This window comes from Taeniopygia guttata, chromosome 7, assembly GCF_048771995.1.
Source record: "Taeniopygia guttata chromosome 7, bTaeGut7.mat, whole genome shotgun sequence".
Lineage (NCBI taxonomy): Eukaryota > Metazoa > Chordata > Aves > Passeriformes > Estrildidae > Taeniopygia > Taeniopygia guttata.
This window is the reverse complement of record NC_133032.1, coordinates 34,576,562-34,591,366: the sequence shown is the minus strand read 5'-3', so window position 1 is coordinate 34,591,366 and position 14,805 is coordinate 34,576,562. Positions and strand designations below refer to the sequence as shown.

At 37.5% G+C, this 14,805-nt stretch overlaps 1 protein-coding gene across 4 annotated transcripts in view; it reads left to right on the top strand.

Moving 5' to 3' along the window:
- Window positions 1-14,805, top strand: part of LRP1B (LDL receptor related protein 1B) — a 630,666-nt gene that overhangs the window by 420,764 nt on the left and 195,097 nt on the right. For 3 of the 4 annotated variants that reach the window (XM_041717598.2, XM_032749504.3, XM_041717597.2), the window contains exons 15-21: window positions 76-198; window positions 2,219-2,359; window positions 5,608-5,733; window positions 7,475-7,591; window positions 11,110-11,190; window positions 12,412-12,579; window positions 14,220-14,402. In XM_041717598.2, coding sequence (XP_041573532.2) covers window positions 76-198; window positions 2,219-2,359; window positions 5,608-5,733; window positions 7,475-7,591; window positions 11,110-11,190; window positions 12,412-12,579; window positions 14,220-14,402 — 939 coding nt within the window. The other variant, XM_072931733.1, reaches the window with a different exon arrangement.

Sequence of the window (14,805 nt, the reverse complement as noted above, 5' to 3'; positions counted from 1 at the left end):
AAGGCAACTAAACCCCCCATTGTTTAGTCCTAGCGTGGCTGTTAGTTTTAAAGTTGTTTTTATTTCTTTTCCCAGGTGATAATGCCTGTCGTGTTAATAATGGAGGCTGCAGCACTCTTTGTTTGGCCATTCCTGGAGGCAGAGTTTGTGCCTGTGCTGATAATCAGCTTTTGGAGGAAAACAGTACAACCTGCACGAGTAAGATTCTTACAGAATATCTGAGTTGATGCTGCTGTTAAGGGATCAAGTCAGACCTGAAAATAAAACCAGAAAGTGTGGCCTCCTAGAGCGTCTATAAGACAAAGAAATATTACTTGAGTAAATATTCTAGTTTACAGAATATAAAAGCTTTTCCAAAGAAAACAGAATATTAAGTACACTATTTAAGGATAAAATGCATTGGAAAATATTTCGGCATATCTGATATGACAAAGTACTTAAATAGTTCGCTGAAATAATTAAAAATGGATCCATAAAATTAGTGTATTAAATACATATGGAAAGTTTTCAGATTATTCCACTAAGTATCTTAAGAGGAAATCTGATATTGAAATGTTCATGATTAAGCTGTTCATAAAACACATCAAGCAGATGTATTTATGTATGATAGCTTCTGACACAGACTGTGCAAATATTGCTGTCTTTCATCTTTTCTTTATATATCTTCATTCAAACAAGGATAAAGTTGTTCTAATAAAAGGTGGGGATTTCAATTAAAATAATAACTTGCAAGGTACTACAGGTATCTCTTTTTAAAAATGTTTAGACTTGTTGTTTGTAACTTTCTAAAAATTTTCTCTGGCTTTTTTAAGTCTCATTGATGTATTTCTTGAAATTAATTGTAACATTTTACATAAGTATCCAGTAATAAGTTTAGTAGAGATAAGTAAAACATAGGATGATGAACATTACGGAGCCTGCAATGACCAGGCAGAGCCATCATTTTGTTTAAAAAAAAAAAAAAACTATATTTTTTTTTTTAGCAGAAGTACCTGGAATGGGGACTCCTCATTGGTGAGATGGAATGTAGGCATTAGGAAGAGAGGTTAGAGACTTTGAGTTTGGAATGGGGCAGCTTTCCTGATTTTTTTCCCAGCACACATCACTGCCTGGCTCTTTCCAAGGACTCTGGTATTCCTTAGAGGGTCCTGGACTCACGTGTGGCATTTACACATGAAACATTCTGAACCTGATATTGAGGAGAACATCTGCCTGGACTTATTATTAAGCTTCTAGCTTGCTACTTAACTCTACCCCAGCAGAATTTTATCCTTTCTTCTCTGCTGAGTCTGTACCAAGGCATAATGCAGGTGTTTGAGTTGTTGCTTGGATACAAGAATCAGCTTTTTAGTAATCATTTCCTATCTCTAAATGTGCACCAGAATTTGGCAAGTGTCTGTCAGAATATTTCCTGCTTGCTGTTGGTGAGGTATTGCAATATTTAAACTGGTATTTTACACTGTAATCGAAACACCAATTCAAAAACCAGTTTGAGTGCCATTCTGTTCAGAGTTTATCCATTTATTAAAAGTTCATTCCTTCAACCATACACTCAGATATGTGTGCCACTAAAGGCTTCAGGTGGAATTACCTCAGATACGCTGAGTTTACGTAAAAACATTCTGAGGTACAAGAACAAGAATTGATATTTCCCTCAGTTTGGGAAGGATGTTGAGTTGCTGGCGTGCACCCAGAGCAGGCAACAAGGGTGGTGAGGGGCTGGGAACACAAGTCCTGTGAGGAACGGCTGAGGGAGCTGGAGGTGTTCAGCCTGGGGAAAAGGAGATTAAGGGGTGATCTTGTCACTCTCCACAGCTCCTGAAAGGTGGCTGTGCTCAGGTGGGGTTGGGCTCTTCCTCCAAGCAGCACTGACAGAACAACAGGACACAGCCTCAAGCTGTGCCAAGAGAAATAGAGGTTGGATATTAGGAAAAAGTTTTTCATGGAAAGAGTTATAAAGTTCTGGAATGGACTCCCCAGGGAGATGGTGGAGTCACCATCCTTGGATGTGTTTAACAAAGCCTGGATGTGGCACTGTGTGCCAGGATTTAGTTGAGGTCTTGGAGCTGGGCTGGATTCAATGATCCTGAAGGTCTCTTCCAACCTGGTGATTCTGTGAATTCCGTGAACTCTGTGATATGCATTTATGTAGGGGCAGTATTGCATTCTGGGTGTGTCAAGCAGATAAAGAGATGTTCTTGTTGGATGTTTTCCCCAGTTAAAGAGGGAGAGGTGCTGCCCCAGCTGTGCAAGGCAGAGCAGTTCCAGTGCAGCAACAAGCGCTGCATCCAGGAGCGCTGGCGCTGCGACGGCGACGACGACTGCCTGGACGGCAGCGACGAGCACTCGGAGATCTGCTGTACGTAGGCACTTTCCTTTTACCCCACAATCCATGCTTGACTTCAAGGATTGCAAACTAAACCATGCAGCCAAACTAAAGCGATCACCCTGCAGCCGTTCCTGCAAATCTGTAATTTCCTTCTTTTCCTGCGTGCAGTAATGACAGCCCTTTCAAATCTTGCTGGTGCACTCGTTTGGTAGCACAGTGCCAGAGCAGTCATCTTTTGGGGCTGGCATTGTCATTCCTGATTCGTTAAATATTGGTGGTTTTTGCTTTTTTTTCCCACTATTTCTTACACGGGTCACAGGATAGCACCCAATGAGAGAGAATGGAAAAAGGGAGCCAGGCTTTTCTTAGTAGTGTCACTAGCAGGACTAGAGCTAATGGGCACAAACTGAAAAGCATTAATTTTATCTGAAAATCTAAAAGATAACACTTTTTTACTGTCAGACATTGGAATACATTGCTCAAACTGGTTGTGGAGTTTCTATCTGTGGAGATGCTTGAAACTTCTGTGGACATGGTCCTGAAGAACTTGTTCTATCTGGCCCTGCTCAAGTGGGGGATTACACCAGGTGATTTAAACAGGTCCCTTCCAACTATGAAAATTTCTGAGATTGTATAATGCACTCCTTAAAAATACACCCAAAAAATCCTCAAGAAAAAAAGGAAAAAAAAATCAAACAAAACCAAAAAACCCACAAGTAATCAAACCAACAAAGTGAATAAACTCCCTCCTCCCCAAAACTCCCCAAGAAAACCAAACCAGCAACAAAACCAAAACTCAAGTCCCTACATGACTTGGAGTATTGAATTAATGTACGTTGTCTTCAAAATTACAGTTTTACAAGAGATATATTTTTTAGCTGTAGGGGAGTTCCACTGTTGAAAAGAAAAATAACAGAAAACCTACCAATGATGTCCCTGTTATTTCTGGAAGATTCTTAAGTTGTCTACTTTAAAATTAGTGTTGCAGCACTGAGAATTCTCTTCCTTACTCTGTTTGTCACAATTCTTTCTATTTCTGTCCTTAGATCATTTCTATAAACCAAATCTCCTTTACTGAAATCTTTACTGAAATGAAAGTACAATGTTTCTCCCAATCACTTGTAGACATGAACACTCTTCTGCTGTGCAGTATTGTTCTATGTGTCTGAAAACTCTTTTCCTAGTCTCTCTTTCTTATCTCTTTGAAACCAAACAACTCTAAACTGTTCTGGGTTTTTGTTAGTTTTTTGTTAGGTTTTTGTTGTTGTGTTTTGGGGTTTTTTTTAATTTTTTTCCCCCTAGTGGGTTATGGCAGGCTTTTTGGATTTCACTGTTTTTTTCTGAAGTGATTCTAGGGATTGGATGTCCAAAATTGGATGTGTGTATTTCTGCTGAGGCCCTTGTGAAGCTGGTTAGGCTGAAGGAATGTTTTTATGAAGGGTGATTGTTTATTCATCCTTGGGTAAATCTTGCCTGCTTCTGCTGATACAAACTGATCTTGTGATCCTCTCTAATGCCTAGACCTCTTGCCATATGGCTATTAAATTGTCAAATTTGGATTTGTTTTGTTTCATTGTGGGTTTTTTTACAGCATTTATGTATTTTGGTAGCTCCATGTGGTAGTCATTGCTGACTTCAGTAATATTTTAAAAAATATTTTTCTAGCTCTGACTTGTAGTTCTTACTATCATTTGTTTTGAAACCAGCATTTCCTGCACTTCATTAAGGAGCTCAGCTAATAAAGACAGTGAGAAGGAAAATCTTTCAGCAGATTTGACTCGATTGTCTTTTAAATTAGTGTAAGGAAGACTAGTTCATTGATCAAAGCTTGTAATTCTCTGAGGATTTATGCAAATATAAACTGAATAATAACCTGGTCTTAAACCTGAATATGATATATAGTTTACATGGCCAGTGTGATAACATTGATCTCTTCTCTTCAGTTGCCATAGTAACTCCAATAGTTCTTTATGAGTTTGAAATATTTGCAATTATGAGTAGAATACACGTAAGTAAATATATATGAGCAAAAGCTTAACGACCATTTAAAGAAATATCTTTGTCAAGTATTAAAGTCAAATTAAAAAAAAAAAAAATCCTTCAACTTGTGGTTTTATTACTTGGATGCTCCCAGTTTTGTTCTCCAGTCACATTGCAAACTTTGGAAGTACAATATTTAGGACACCTTTCTGCTCATATTATTAATTAATAACCACTTCCTGTGCTTCTGCACCCTGCACACTTACCAGGGTTCATGTGCTTTTGATATCACCCTCACTCTGTGTCATCTTCAATTGCAAAAATAGGCAGAAAGGTCAAAGAAAAAAGCTACTGAAATGTCAAGGATAAGCCTGCAAGACATCCTTTCATTTTAAATACCCTTTGTTTCCAGATGTATGTTAAACTTTAAAAAAGAGCCTGTGAATGGCTGAGTAGGTGGAAAATAGCTGGAGATTATTTTTAACCAGCGTTTGGAATGGTGTGCAGTTTACTGTTCTTGTCTAGATCGAGATGAGCAAGACCTGCTAATAATAGATGTTATTAGCATGAAAGAAGCCGAACATAAACCCTTACTACAGTTGCAAGAGCAGGCCAATAGTATTTACATAAATCCTGTGCATTCAGCTTCATTCTTTCCATGAGAATTGGTAGCCAGCAAAATCATGTTTGAGAGATACCTTGCTCACTCCTGAATACCAGATTTTTTTTTGTTAGTTTTACACCGTGTTGCATATTTCACTTTTTGACACCTACAATTTCATGGTGAGTAAACAGCAGATCTATATGTGGCCATTGACAGTAATGTGCCTCATTTTAGAAGCATTTTATGACCTGCCCAAATCCCTGCTCACTGTGGTATCATATTTTGGATCTGCACTTAGCAGCTTGCAGCTGTTCCCTTTGGTGTTTTCCTTTGTTTATATGCACTTTAGTTTGCAAACCTCATCACACTGCCCAAATGTGATTAAGAACATGTTTCTTTAAGGAAACAACTCTATAAAATGCTGCTATCCTCTGACACCTAATAGAAGAGGATCCCCACATTGGCATCTTTACTCGATACTATTTAATTTATGATTGAAGTGCTGCAATATTTGTAATTGACTGGTTTGTTGAACAATCTTTATGTCATGGTAGTTATACATGCAGGATAACCACACTAACTGCATCACTAGGGAACAGCATTTAGTGTGTTCTTTTCACAGATTTCACAGCTGTTTTTCTCAGGTTATCTTCTTAGGGGAAAAAAAAAAACCTCTCTGTTTTTTTCTCCACAGTCAATCACAGCTGTCCTGATGATCAGTTTAAGTGCCAAAATAATCGCTGCATTCCCAAGAGGTGGCTTTGTGATGGAGCTAATGATTGTGGTAATAACGAAGACGAATCAAATAAAACTTGTGCAGGTAAAAATTTTACTAGGCTGTGCAAACAGATTCTCTAACTTCAGTTCCATGAGCAGTCCAGGACTGATTTGAACTGAACTGAACCAAGCTGGTACTTATAATCTCATTATTGGTGTTTCAAATTAATTCAGATTTTGATGCCAACAAGGCTGGAATGCAAATTATATTTTACTTAATCCATGTGCTTGGCTGTGCTTTCCAAAGTTATTCAGCTCTTAATCTCTCCATATGGGTCGACTGTCAAACCAATGCTCAGGTACAAACTCTGAGGTACAAATCTTTTTTGTCAGTTAGAACATTTTTATTAACATGCTGTGATGGGTGCCACGTCACCAGTAAATTTTATTTTATGCTGATTTAGTTTATGCATAATTAGTTTTTCAGTTTCTACTTGGTGACTTGAACTTCTTTTCATTTCTGTTATTAACTGGTGAGTGGATTTTTAAGCAAAAAGCAAGATGAGGATTGTTTCCTGATTGCACTGTAGTAAATAATGGAATTCCCAAATCTGTCCTTTGCTTGTGTGGAAGTGATGTTTAATGCTTGATGTCAGAGTACTCTAAACAAGCATTAAATCTCAAATATGCAACATTCCAGCCATCAATAAGCTGATGAGTATTTTGAACTGAACTGCAGTGCAAGACAACACACATTGTGTATGAAACTATTCCCTGTTGCCTTACTGCCTTGATATTCTTTGATATCCAGCTATCTGCTTGCAGGGTGAGAGTCTAATTTGAGGACCATATTTTTTTAAATCCTGTGTCGGTTGGCAATGGATTGATTTTTGTATTCTAGTTTTTCCATTTATTCCTGCAGTGGCAAACACAGTTAATGTTAAAAAAATTAATTTGAAATATTTTAAACTTAGATTCCTCTTTTGTGTTTTGGGCTACTTCTCTGAAGAAAAAGGAAAATGGTAGTTGAAAATAACAAGTTAAGAAATATTCTTTCAGCCACTGGGGTTTTTGACATATCTGACATTTTTTTAAAGGGTAGAATAACATGGAGATGAACTCTAAAAGCTTAAATTTGGAATCAAAATCTGTGTTGCTATCTCTGGCATTGTTATGGGTTCAAATTTTAAATAAACAAAAATATACATAATGACAGTTTTCTATGTTAGCTTTTTAGTGACATTTTACAATTCATCATCTTTCAAAGTAATTTCTGTAACTACATAGCAAAAATTCTTTTAGTGATCCTTATTTGTCCAGAAGAAAGTCATGCATTGATTCCTTTAATGGATGATTGCAGTCAAGTGTTTACAAAGGGTTATAAGAACAGTGAAACCAGGCTCATCACACACAAGCTAATTCCCATTTTCCTTTGTAAATACAAAATTCACAAGATCATTGTTCATGGTGTGGAATACAGGTTGTTAATATCCCAAATTTTGGGCATTTTTATGACCTGATCTTTGTTTACTTCAAGCATTAGTGCATATGAATTCTCTTCTTACCACCTGGTTTTGCACAGTTATAGTTAGAATTTCATGTTATTTTCTGAGGAAGAAACCACAAAGAATTCCACAGAGCAGAGGTAGAACCCAGCCCTGCAGACGACCTCGGTTTTCTCTGCAATCAAAGGAGGTGAATGATGTTTAGTCAGAGCAGGGGAAAGGTGCAGCAGGCCAGGAGGTGCCCTCCAACCCTGCAGCTTCTAAAATCAGACACCCACCAAGAAACCTAATGGATCTAGTCCATTTCCCTTGTATTTTTGGAGTGTTTTGTCTTGACAGCAAGAACTTGTCAGGTTAATCAGTTTTCTTGCGGGAATGGACGGTGTATTCCAACGTCGTGGCTGTGTGACAGGGAGGATGACTGTGGAGATGGAACTGATGAAATGACATCCTGTGGTAAGTGGAATTTTGTTATGGGGGGGAAAGGAAAATTCTTCTGTAACATATAAAACATATAGGGATCTCGTGTCAAATGAAATAATAATACAATTTTTGAAATGGCAAATAGAATTTGTTTGGTTGATAAATAAACCCAAAGCAAATGCAGCATTTTCTATTTAATGAGTTTTTAACTACAATACCAAATATGCAGATCAATCAAGACTTTTTTAATTTACAGCCCATTATCAAATGCTGTCACCCTCAAAAATTGTTCTTTATCTCTGCCACATACCTCTCCACATGGGCCTCCTCTGCAAATTCTAGATGTCAATAAAATCAGCCTGTTTCAAGCCTCAACAGAAGTATATTTGATCTTGTATTTTTTCATTAAAAAAAAAAAAATCTTAGCTCTATAATGAGAGAGTATCAGCAGCTGTGCTGACTGCTGCTTGGCTGAGATACTGCAGAGAGAGGTGTGCTCTCTCTAATCAGCTGCTTCCAAACAATTAAGGATTTTAATAGTCACTTGTTTTGCAGGGCACTGGTAACTGCTGTGAGTCTGAGAGCACAAGGGTCAATGAGCTGTCTGCAGATGCAGAACCACAGAACATGATTATTGCAGTGTAGAATCACAGGGTGGTTGGGGTTGGAAAGAACCTTAAAGATAATTTTTCTCCAACCCTTTGCCATGGGCAGGGATGCCTCCCACCAGGCCAGAGCTCCATCCAAACTGGCATTGGGCACTTGCAGGGATGGGGCAAAAAAATGAACTCTTTACATGAATAAAAATATTAGTAAGGTAGACGTCTAATGGCCTTGCTTCAAATCAGATAAGTTCAGTTGTGTACAGCAGTAGGATGAGTGACCAGGGGATTTGTATTTTGCATTCTCTAAAATTCTAAGTCTCAGTTTAATGGCACAGCATTGACTCTCAATGTTATAACAGTTTCTCTGCCTCTACCTCGTGTTCTCAGGCACATCAGCAACGCACAAATGTTACTGGCACCTTTGGAAACTCTTCCTGTGAGCTTTGTTCAGTATCCTCTCAGCTGACCTGGGATATTTCTTCAGATCTTTTAATCAGGATTTATGTCACTGATTGTTTTATTGTGTAGCCAAACTTGATATGTTTCATATTTTAGCACCTTGTTTTGTTATCTTCAACACTGTGGCTGTGCAAATATGGTCAAATATTTCATTTTTCATCCTGCTCTATAACTTGGTCACTAATGGGCATGCTAATGGCATTTATTTACATGTTCTCTTTAGTGGGACATATTTCCTTCTGTGAAACTGTTTAAAATTCTTGTATCCATAAGGACACAAGAGAGAAATGAGATTGGTGTTGCTCTGGTTTGAAAACAAAACTAGTGAGAGACTCCAAGGAAAAATGAAAAAGAAAACAAAATACATGCAATAATGCAAAAGAAGAACCATTGACAGAGTCAGAACACAACCTGACACCCTTTTTGTCAGGGTGTTGGTAGCAGTCCAAATTGGAATGACTGTAGTCCTCCTGGAAATCCAGCAGAAAAACTGAGTCTGGTGTCCCCAAAACCCAGATTATATCCAGGTGGGAATGCTTGGCTCCTCCCTCTGGGCGGAGCATCTCACAATGGGATGTTATTGTTCTTATCAGTCACCAGTGACATTCAATAGCCCATTATCAGCAGATGTCTCCCTGGAGGGAGGATTGGTTGTGGAAGAGATAAGGAAAACTGCTCACTTAACAGAAGACAACTGCCATACACTTGGGAAATGGAATACATCTTGTCCTGCCATGTGGGACAGGTGTCTGCACTGTGGAGAGACCTCACAGGGAGCTGGAGTCACCTTTCCTCATTTCTGTGTCTGCAGGGCACTCAGGACAGGGCGAGGTGTGGGTCACTGCAGGATGTGCATCTCTGTTCTGTGAAGTAGGAAAGGACCACGGGGACAATGAGAGGAAGTGCTGGGTTTCCTCTGGGATGTGAGCAGGAGCTGTGGCTAATGAGGGCTGGGCTAAACTCTGGAGATGCTACAAAACATTATTGGAAAGGCTGTGATGGGCTGGGGGTGATGAGCTAGCTGCCGCTGGTGGTGGTGAGGGTAATCATAATTAATTTTAATCCGTTTTTATCCCTTTGTACATGTGAACATAAAGAAAATTAAGTCATGGAGGCATTCATGTATGGAAAATAGGAAAAAATAAATTTAATGAATGAGCTAAATTTGTGGAAAAATTATTTCAAAAAGCAAAATTAAAAGCTGGTTCCAGATTTGAAGCACATGGGGCATATATTGTGGCTAAACACTCCTGCAGTTGCACACTTCCATTTTTTTTTTCTTGGAACAGTTTTTTTTTGGCATTGTAATGTTTATGTTTAGCAAAAACCCAAACAAAAACCCCAAATCACCAAAACCCCTATGCCAACAAACCCAAAACAAACAAATAAACAAAACTCAAAACCAACCAAACAAAAAAGCAAGAGCTTTCTAGAAGTAACTGACAAAGTGTTGTCATCAATGGTAGCTTTTTCTCTTATGCTTTTCACTTTTGAAACAGGATAATCACCTCAGTTCAATTAAGTTCTTGATGTTCTCTATGTATTTTTTAAATAATTTTTTTTTGTTTTAAATCTGTTATTAAATGCAGCAGTTTTGGTTTAGTGTTTCTTCAGAGTGTGACTTTTTTTGAGCCAAAACATTGGGAGGTTCAGTAAAAACAAAGTGATTTCAGTTCTTGTCCTAAGAAAGTCTTATATTTGTGTGGCATGGTTTAAAAAACTGGAAAAAACTCCTCAGTATTTCTCAGTGAGTTTAGCAGGTTAATAATAAATTCACACATCTACCTCTGTCACTGGCTTTAGAAGAAAAAGAAGTCTGAAAAAATTCAGACTCTATTGAAGTTACTCAATTCAGAAGCATATTAGATAATTATGGAAACAAATATGTGTGATCAATACAGATAATTCTTTGTGAGTAGTAATTTCTCAGATTTCTACTGCTTTACTGGAATGCTGGGAGGAACTGCTTGTGAAGGCTGACATTTTAATTTTGTATTTTATTATGCCAGTGTAGAGTAACTTTATTTCTTGGCTGTTCTTTAGCTTGGTACTTAACCTTCCCATTTTATAGTGCTCCATTTCCTGCCTCTTCCTGGCAGTGCTGCTGCAATTGGAGATCCCCTCTGCAAATAAGCACATGGAAAATAGAGTTTGTATCAGTCATCAAGCTGTGGTTAGTCTTAAATATTGGCATAGTGGGAAAACCAGCCTTGGTCTGATGGGATTATAGGACTACATCATTTATCACAGAGGAATGAATTTCATGTTGATGAAAAGTAGGGTTTGGACAGTACTTACAGTTTGAAGCCATTTTATCTTTTCTTTTTGGTATCTCACCTTTTTCTCTTCTCCAGATCAAATACCTGGAAGGTGCAAATGTTTGCTACACACACTTGTGTATTTTATGCATGTAGGAAGGTGACAGAATGCTACTGAAGAGGATGTTATGTTAAATAGTTTTTATTTCTTTTTGAACACTTTTCACAGAATTCCCAACTTGTGAGCCACTAACTCAGTTTATCTGCAGAAATGGAAGATGCATTAGCAGCAAATGGCTCTGTGATTCAGGCAAGTGTCAAGTCCTCTATATCTGAAATGAGTATGAGGGATATCACATAAATACTGCTTTGATGGTTTTTTCTTTCTGAGACTCATATTGACCTGTAAGTGGTCAGAGAATAAATAAAGCATTTCAGAATTACTGATATGACCTAGAAATCTGCAACACTGAAGGTTCAGATAAAGAATGAGGCATTGGGTACTGTAATAGGTACAAATATTATATTATGTGGAATGAAGTATGATGATTCATTACAAAAAAAAAAAAAAAAAAAAGGGAAGCAAAGCTATTGCTTATGAAAGTATTTTCTGTTCGTAGAAAACAACATGATTTTGGTGACCATTGTATCTGATTTTTTGCTTTTTGAGGACAAGTTCAATTAAATAAATAGCATCCTTGAAGAGTGAAGGCCAGCAAAACTTTACAATGTGTTTAGTTCTTTTGGCTGGAAGAGTACATATTTAAATGTTAAACTGAACCTCAGAGCTTGTGGTGTGGGAGTGATGTTGCTCCAGTCCTAATAATATTGGGTTGGTCCAAAGCGTTCTATAATTTTATTTGTCTGACAGGAATTTTTATCTGTAAATGGACAAATTCCTGAAATTATCGCTGTGTGCTGATGAATTTCTGTGCATGGAGACCCTTTAGAGTGTACCTAACATATTTATCTCCTTCCTCCCTTGATGAGCATGATCAAATTATGGGAATTGCTTAAGACTGCTGTAATGACTACAACATTAGAGTAATGAGACACTGCAGTCCATGATTATTTATGTGCTTTCTCCACTTTGCACTCTTGTAAACACATGGAAACAAAGTTTAATAATATTGAAATTTGTTAGATTTTCACTTTGGTTTATATGAAGCTGCTTGTGTCTGTGATTATCTCAGGTTATCACAGAGATGAACTGTGTTTGAAAGCTTGTGTAGTCACACACAGCTAAAGAAATTAAGAAAATCTACAGGCTTCTCATGCTTGCTGGTGTCTCTGATTGAATAACTGAGTAAGGGGTTGGACTATCCAAAATTACTGAGTTGAGTGCTGTTGGTAAATAAGATTTATGGTATTATGTGCATTAGAAGTAATTTGATGCCTGTGGGCAGAAAACATGCTACTTTATTTCATGGATTTTTTTTTTTTCTCCTGCCTTTTTCAAAATGATTTTCCCTCCGTATGTATTTTGTTCAGAAATTTTATATTTTAAAATATTCTAAAATGTTGTTTGCAGATGATGACTGTGGTGATGGCAGTGATGAGCTGGGCTGTGTTCACTCGTGTTCTGCTGATCAGTTCAGGTGTCAGAATGGCAGATGTATCCCAGGTCACTGGGCATGTGATGGTGACAACGACTGTGGAGATTTCAGTGATGAAACCAAAACAAACTGCAGCAGGGAAGGTTAGATTTTATTCCATTTTATTCTTTTATTCCAAGTTTTTAATAGTTATAAACAAAGAGAATAATTTGTTATAAATACCTGACCTTCAGCCAATGCAAAAAGAGGAGATGCTTTTAACCTTCATAAAGGCTGGAATGGGAAATATGTCAAGTGCAATGTGATAACACAGAAGTGTATCATGAAGAGGAATGCATTTGAAAACAGAACAGGTATTACAGAGAGATAAGTTTTACAGTTTTACTTCAGTGAATTATGCTGGATGTGGTGTTTGTCTTATTGCAGAGATGTGTGCTGTGTAGGTGAAGAGACAGTATGAAGCGTTCTTTAAGTTGTTAATATTTTGTGTGATGCAAGTCTTTGAGTTTGTGGGGGTTTTTTTTAACACAAAAGCATTTTAACAAACTACAGCCCTATTTAAATTCCATATGTTGTATTTATTTGACTGGGGAGAGAAAGGAAGGATGCTTATGGCAAAGGATAAAGAATAATCAGATTAGAATGAGGGAATATCTTTCTTATTTTCTTCCTAATGTTTTTTCTGCAACAAAGTAATTGTACACAATGTTATTGGTCCCTTTTCATTACTTTATATTTTAAATCTAATTGGATACCTCATAAAAATATATGAATTATCAGAATGCCATATTAATTTTATATAATCACAAAAGTAATTTTTATCCATCTCTATCAAAATTATCAGTCTGGAACTGAACAACCCACTTTTACCCCTGTTCATTTCCATTTTAAAATTAAAGCCTTGTTATAACTTTTTACAATAGAATACAAGAATGTTGATTATGTAAGGAAAAAACCCATAAAGCAATGTTAAATAAAATAAAATGTATATTTATAAACAGTGCTATAAGAATGAATTCAAATAATGCTTCTTGGTACAAGCAGGAAAGTATAAGTATGTCATTACTTTAAAGATTGTGTTATTGTTAATATGTTATTAAATAATAGAAATACAGTTGTAATAGCTTGGCAAAAGAAAAGCAAGAATAAAATTGAAATGGCCATAAGCTAAGAAAATGCTTAGAGAATTATGTATGTGATGAATAATTAAAATCTCCCAGTAATTATTGTTTGAAGCAGTCAGCACTGATTCCAGGGCTGCACTGAGTGAAACCCCTTTGCTGTGGAATTTGGGAACAGCTCCAGCTGCAGTGACAGCACAAACCAGGCAGGTTTGGGGGCCCTGCTAGAGCACAGGTGGGACCTTTCCAGTTCTGTGAATTAGGAGATGGACCTTGTTGGGTAAAAGAAGGAGAATAGGAAGGATGAGGGAAAGCAGCTTGAGGATTAAGCACAGGCTTTATGCAACACCGTGGAAATTTCATTGGCCTTGTTCCTCCTCCTTATACCTCCAAACTTCTTCCTGTCTGACAGATGTGACAAAAGGAAATAAAAATCAGTATTGTGCATGTGCTGGAGGGGGAGTGAAGGAAGTGAGGAGGCTAAGAAAGAGTTTGTCTGAAGCTTGTGTTGGAGTGATGAGTTACAGGATGGAACAAGGCATTTTGAGTGTTATACTTGTGAACTCTGATTTAGGAAGAGTATTCTAAGCCAGTGTAGACTTGGAATGGAAAAAAAAATTTCACGCAAGCAAATTCTTCAATGTAATTCTTATTTTTCTAAGAAACTCCCTCTCCTGGAAGGTGCAGTGGGAGGGAATTTCAGTGCAGCCCTGACGGGAGCTGCGTCCCTGAGCTGTGGCGCTGCGATGGAGAGAAGGACTGTGAGGATGGCAGCGATGAGAAGGGCTGCAATGGAACTCTGCGGGCGTGTGACGAGAAAACAAAGTTCTCCTGCAAGAGCACAGGTAGGGGCTTGCAGATGCATCATCCTCTCGCTTCTCTGTGTGTGTCTGTGTGAGTTTGTGTTGTTTCATCACATATCTACTCTTTAGCTAATGCTTAATACTAATCAGGTGTAGTTACCCATTGTATGCCTTCCAGGAAAATAATATTGATTTACACATCCTGTTTTCTGATTTACAGTATGAAATGGATGAGTTTTGGGATTACTTAAAGCTGAAACCACTCTCTATGATAGTACATCACACCAAATACTTAAATAGAGCATTTAATAGTACTCCAAAGTTAAGGTATTTTCTTTTATTTCCCCTTTCTGGCCCTAGAAATAAATTGAATGAAATGGTATTAAGTACCTTGAATACTGTGAAGAATTACAACCACACTGGAAATTTGAAGTGCAGTATTGGA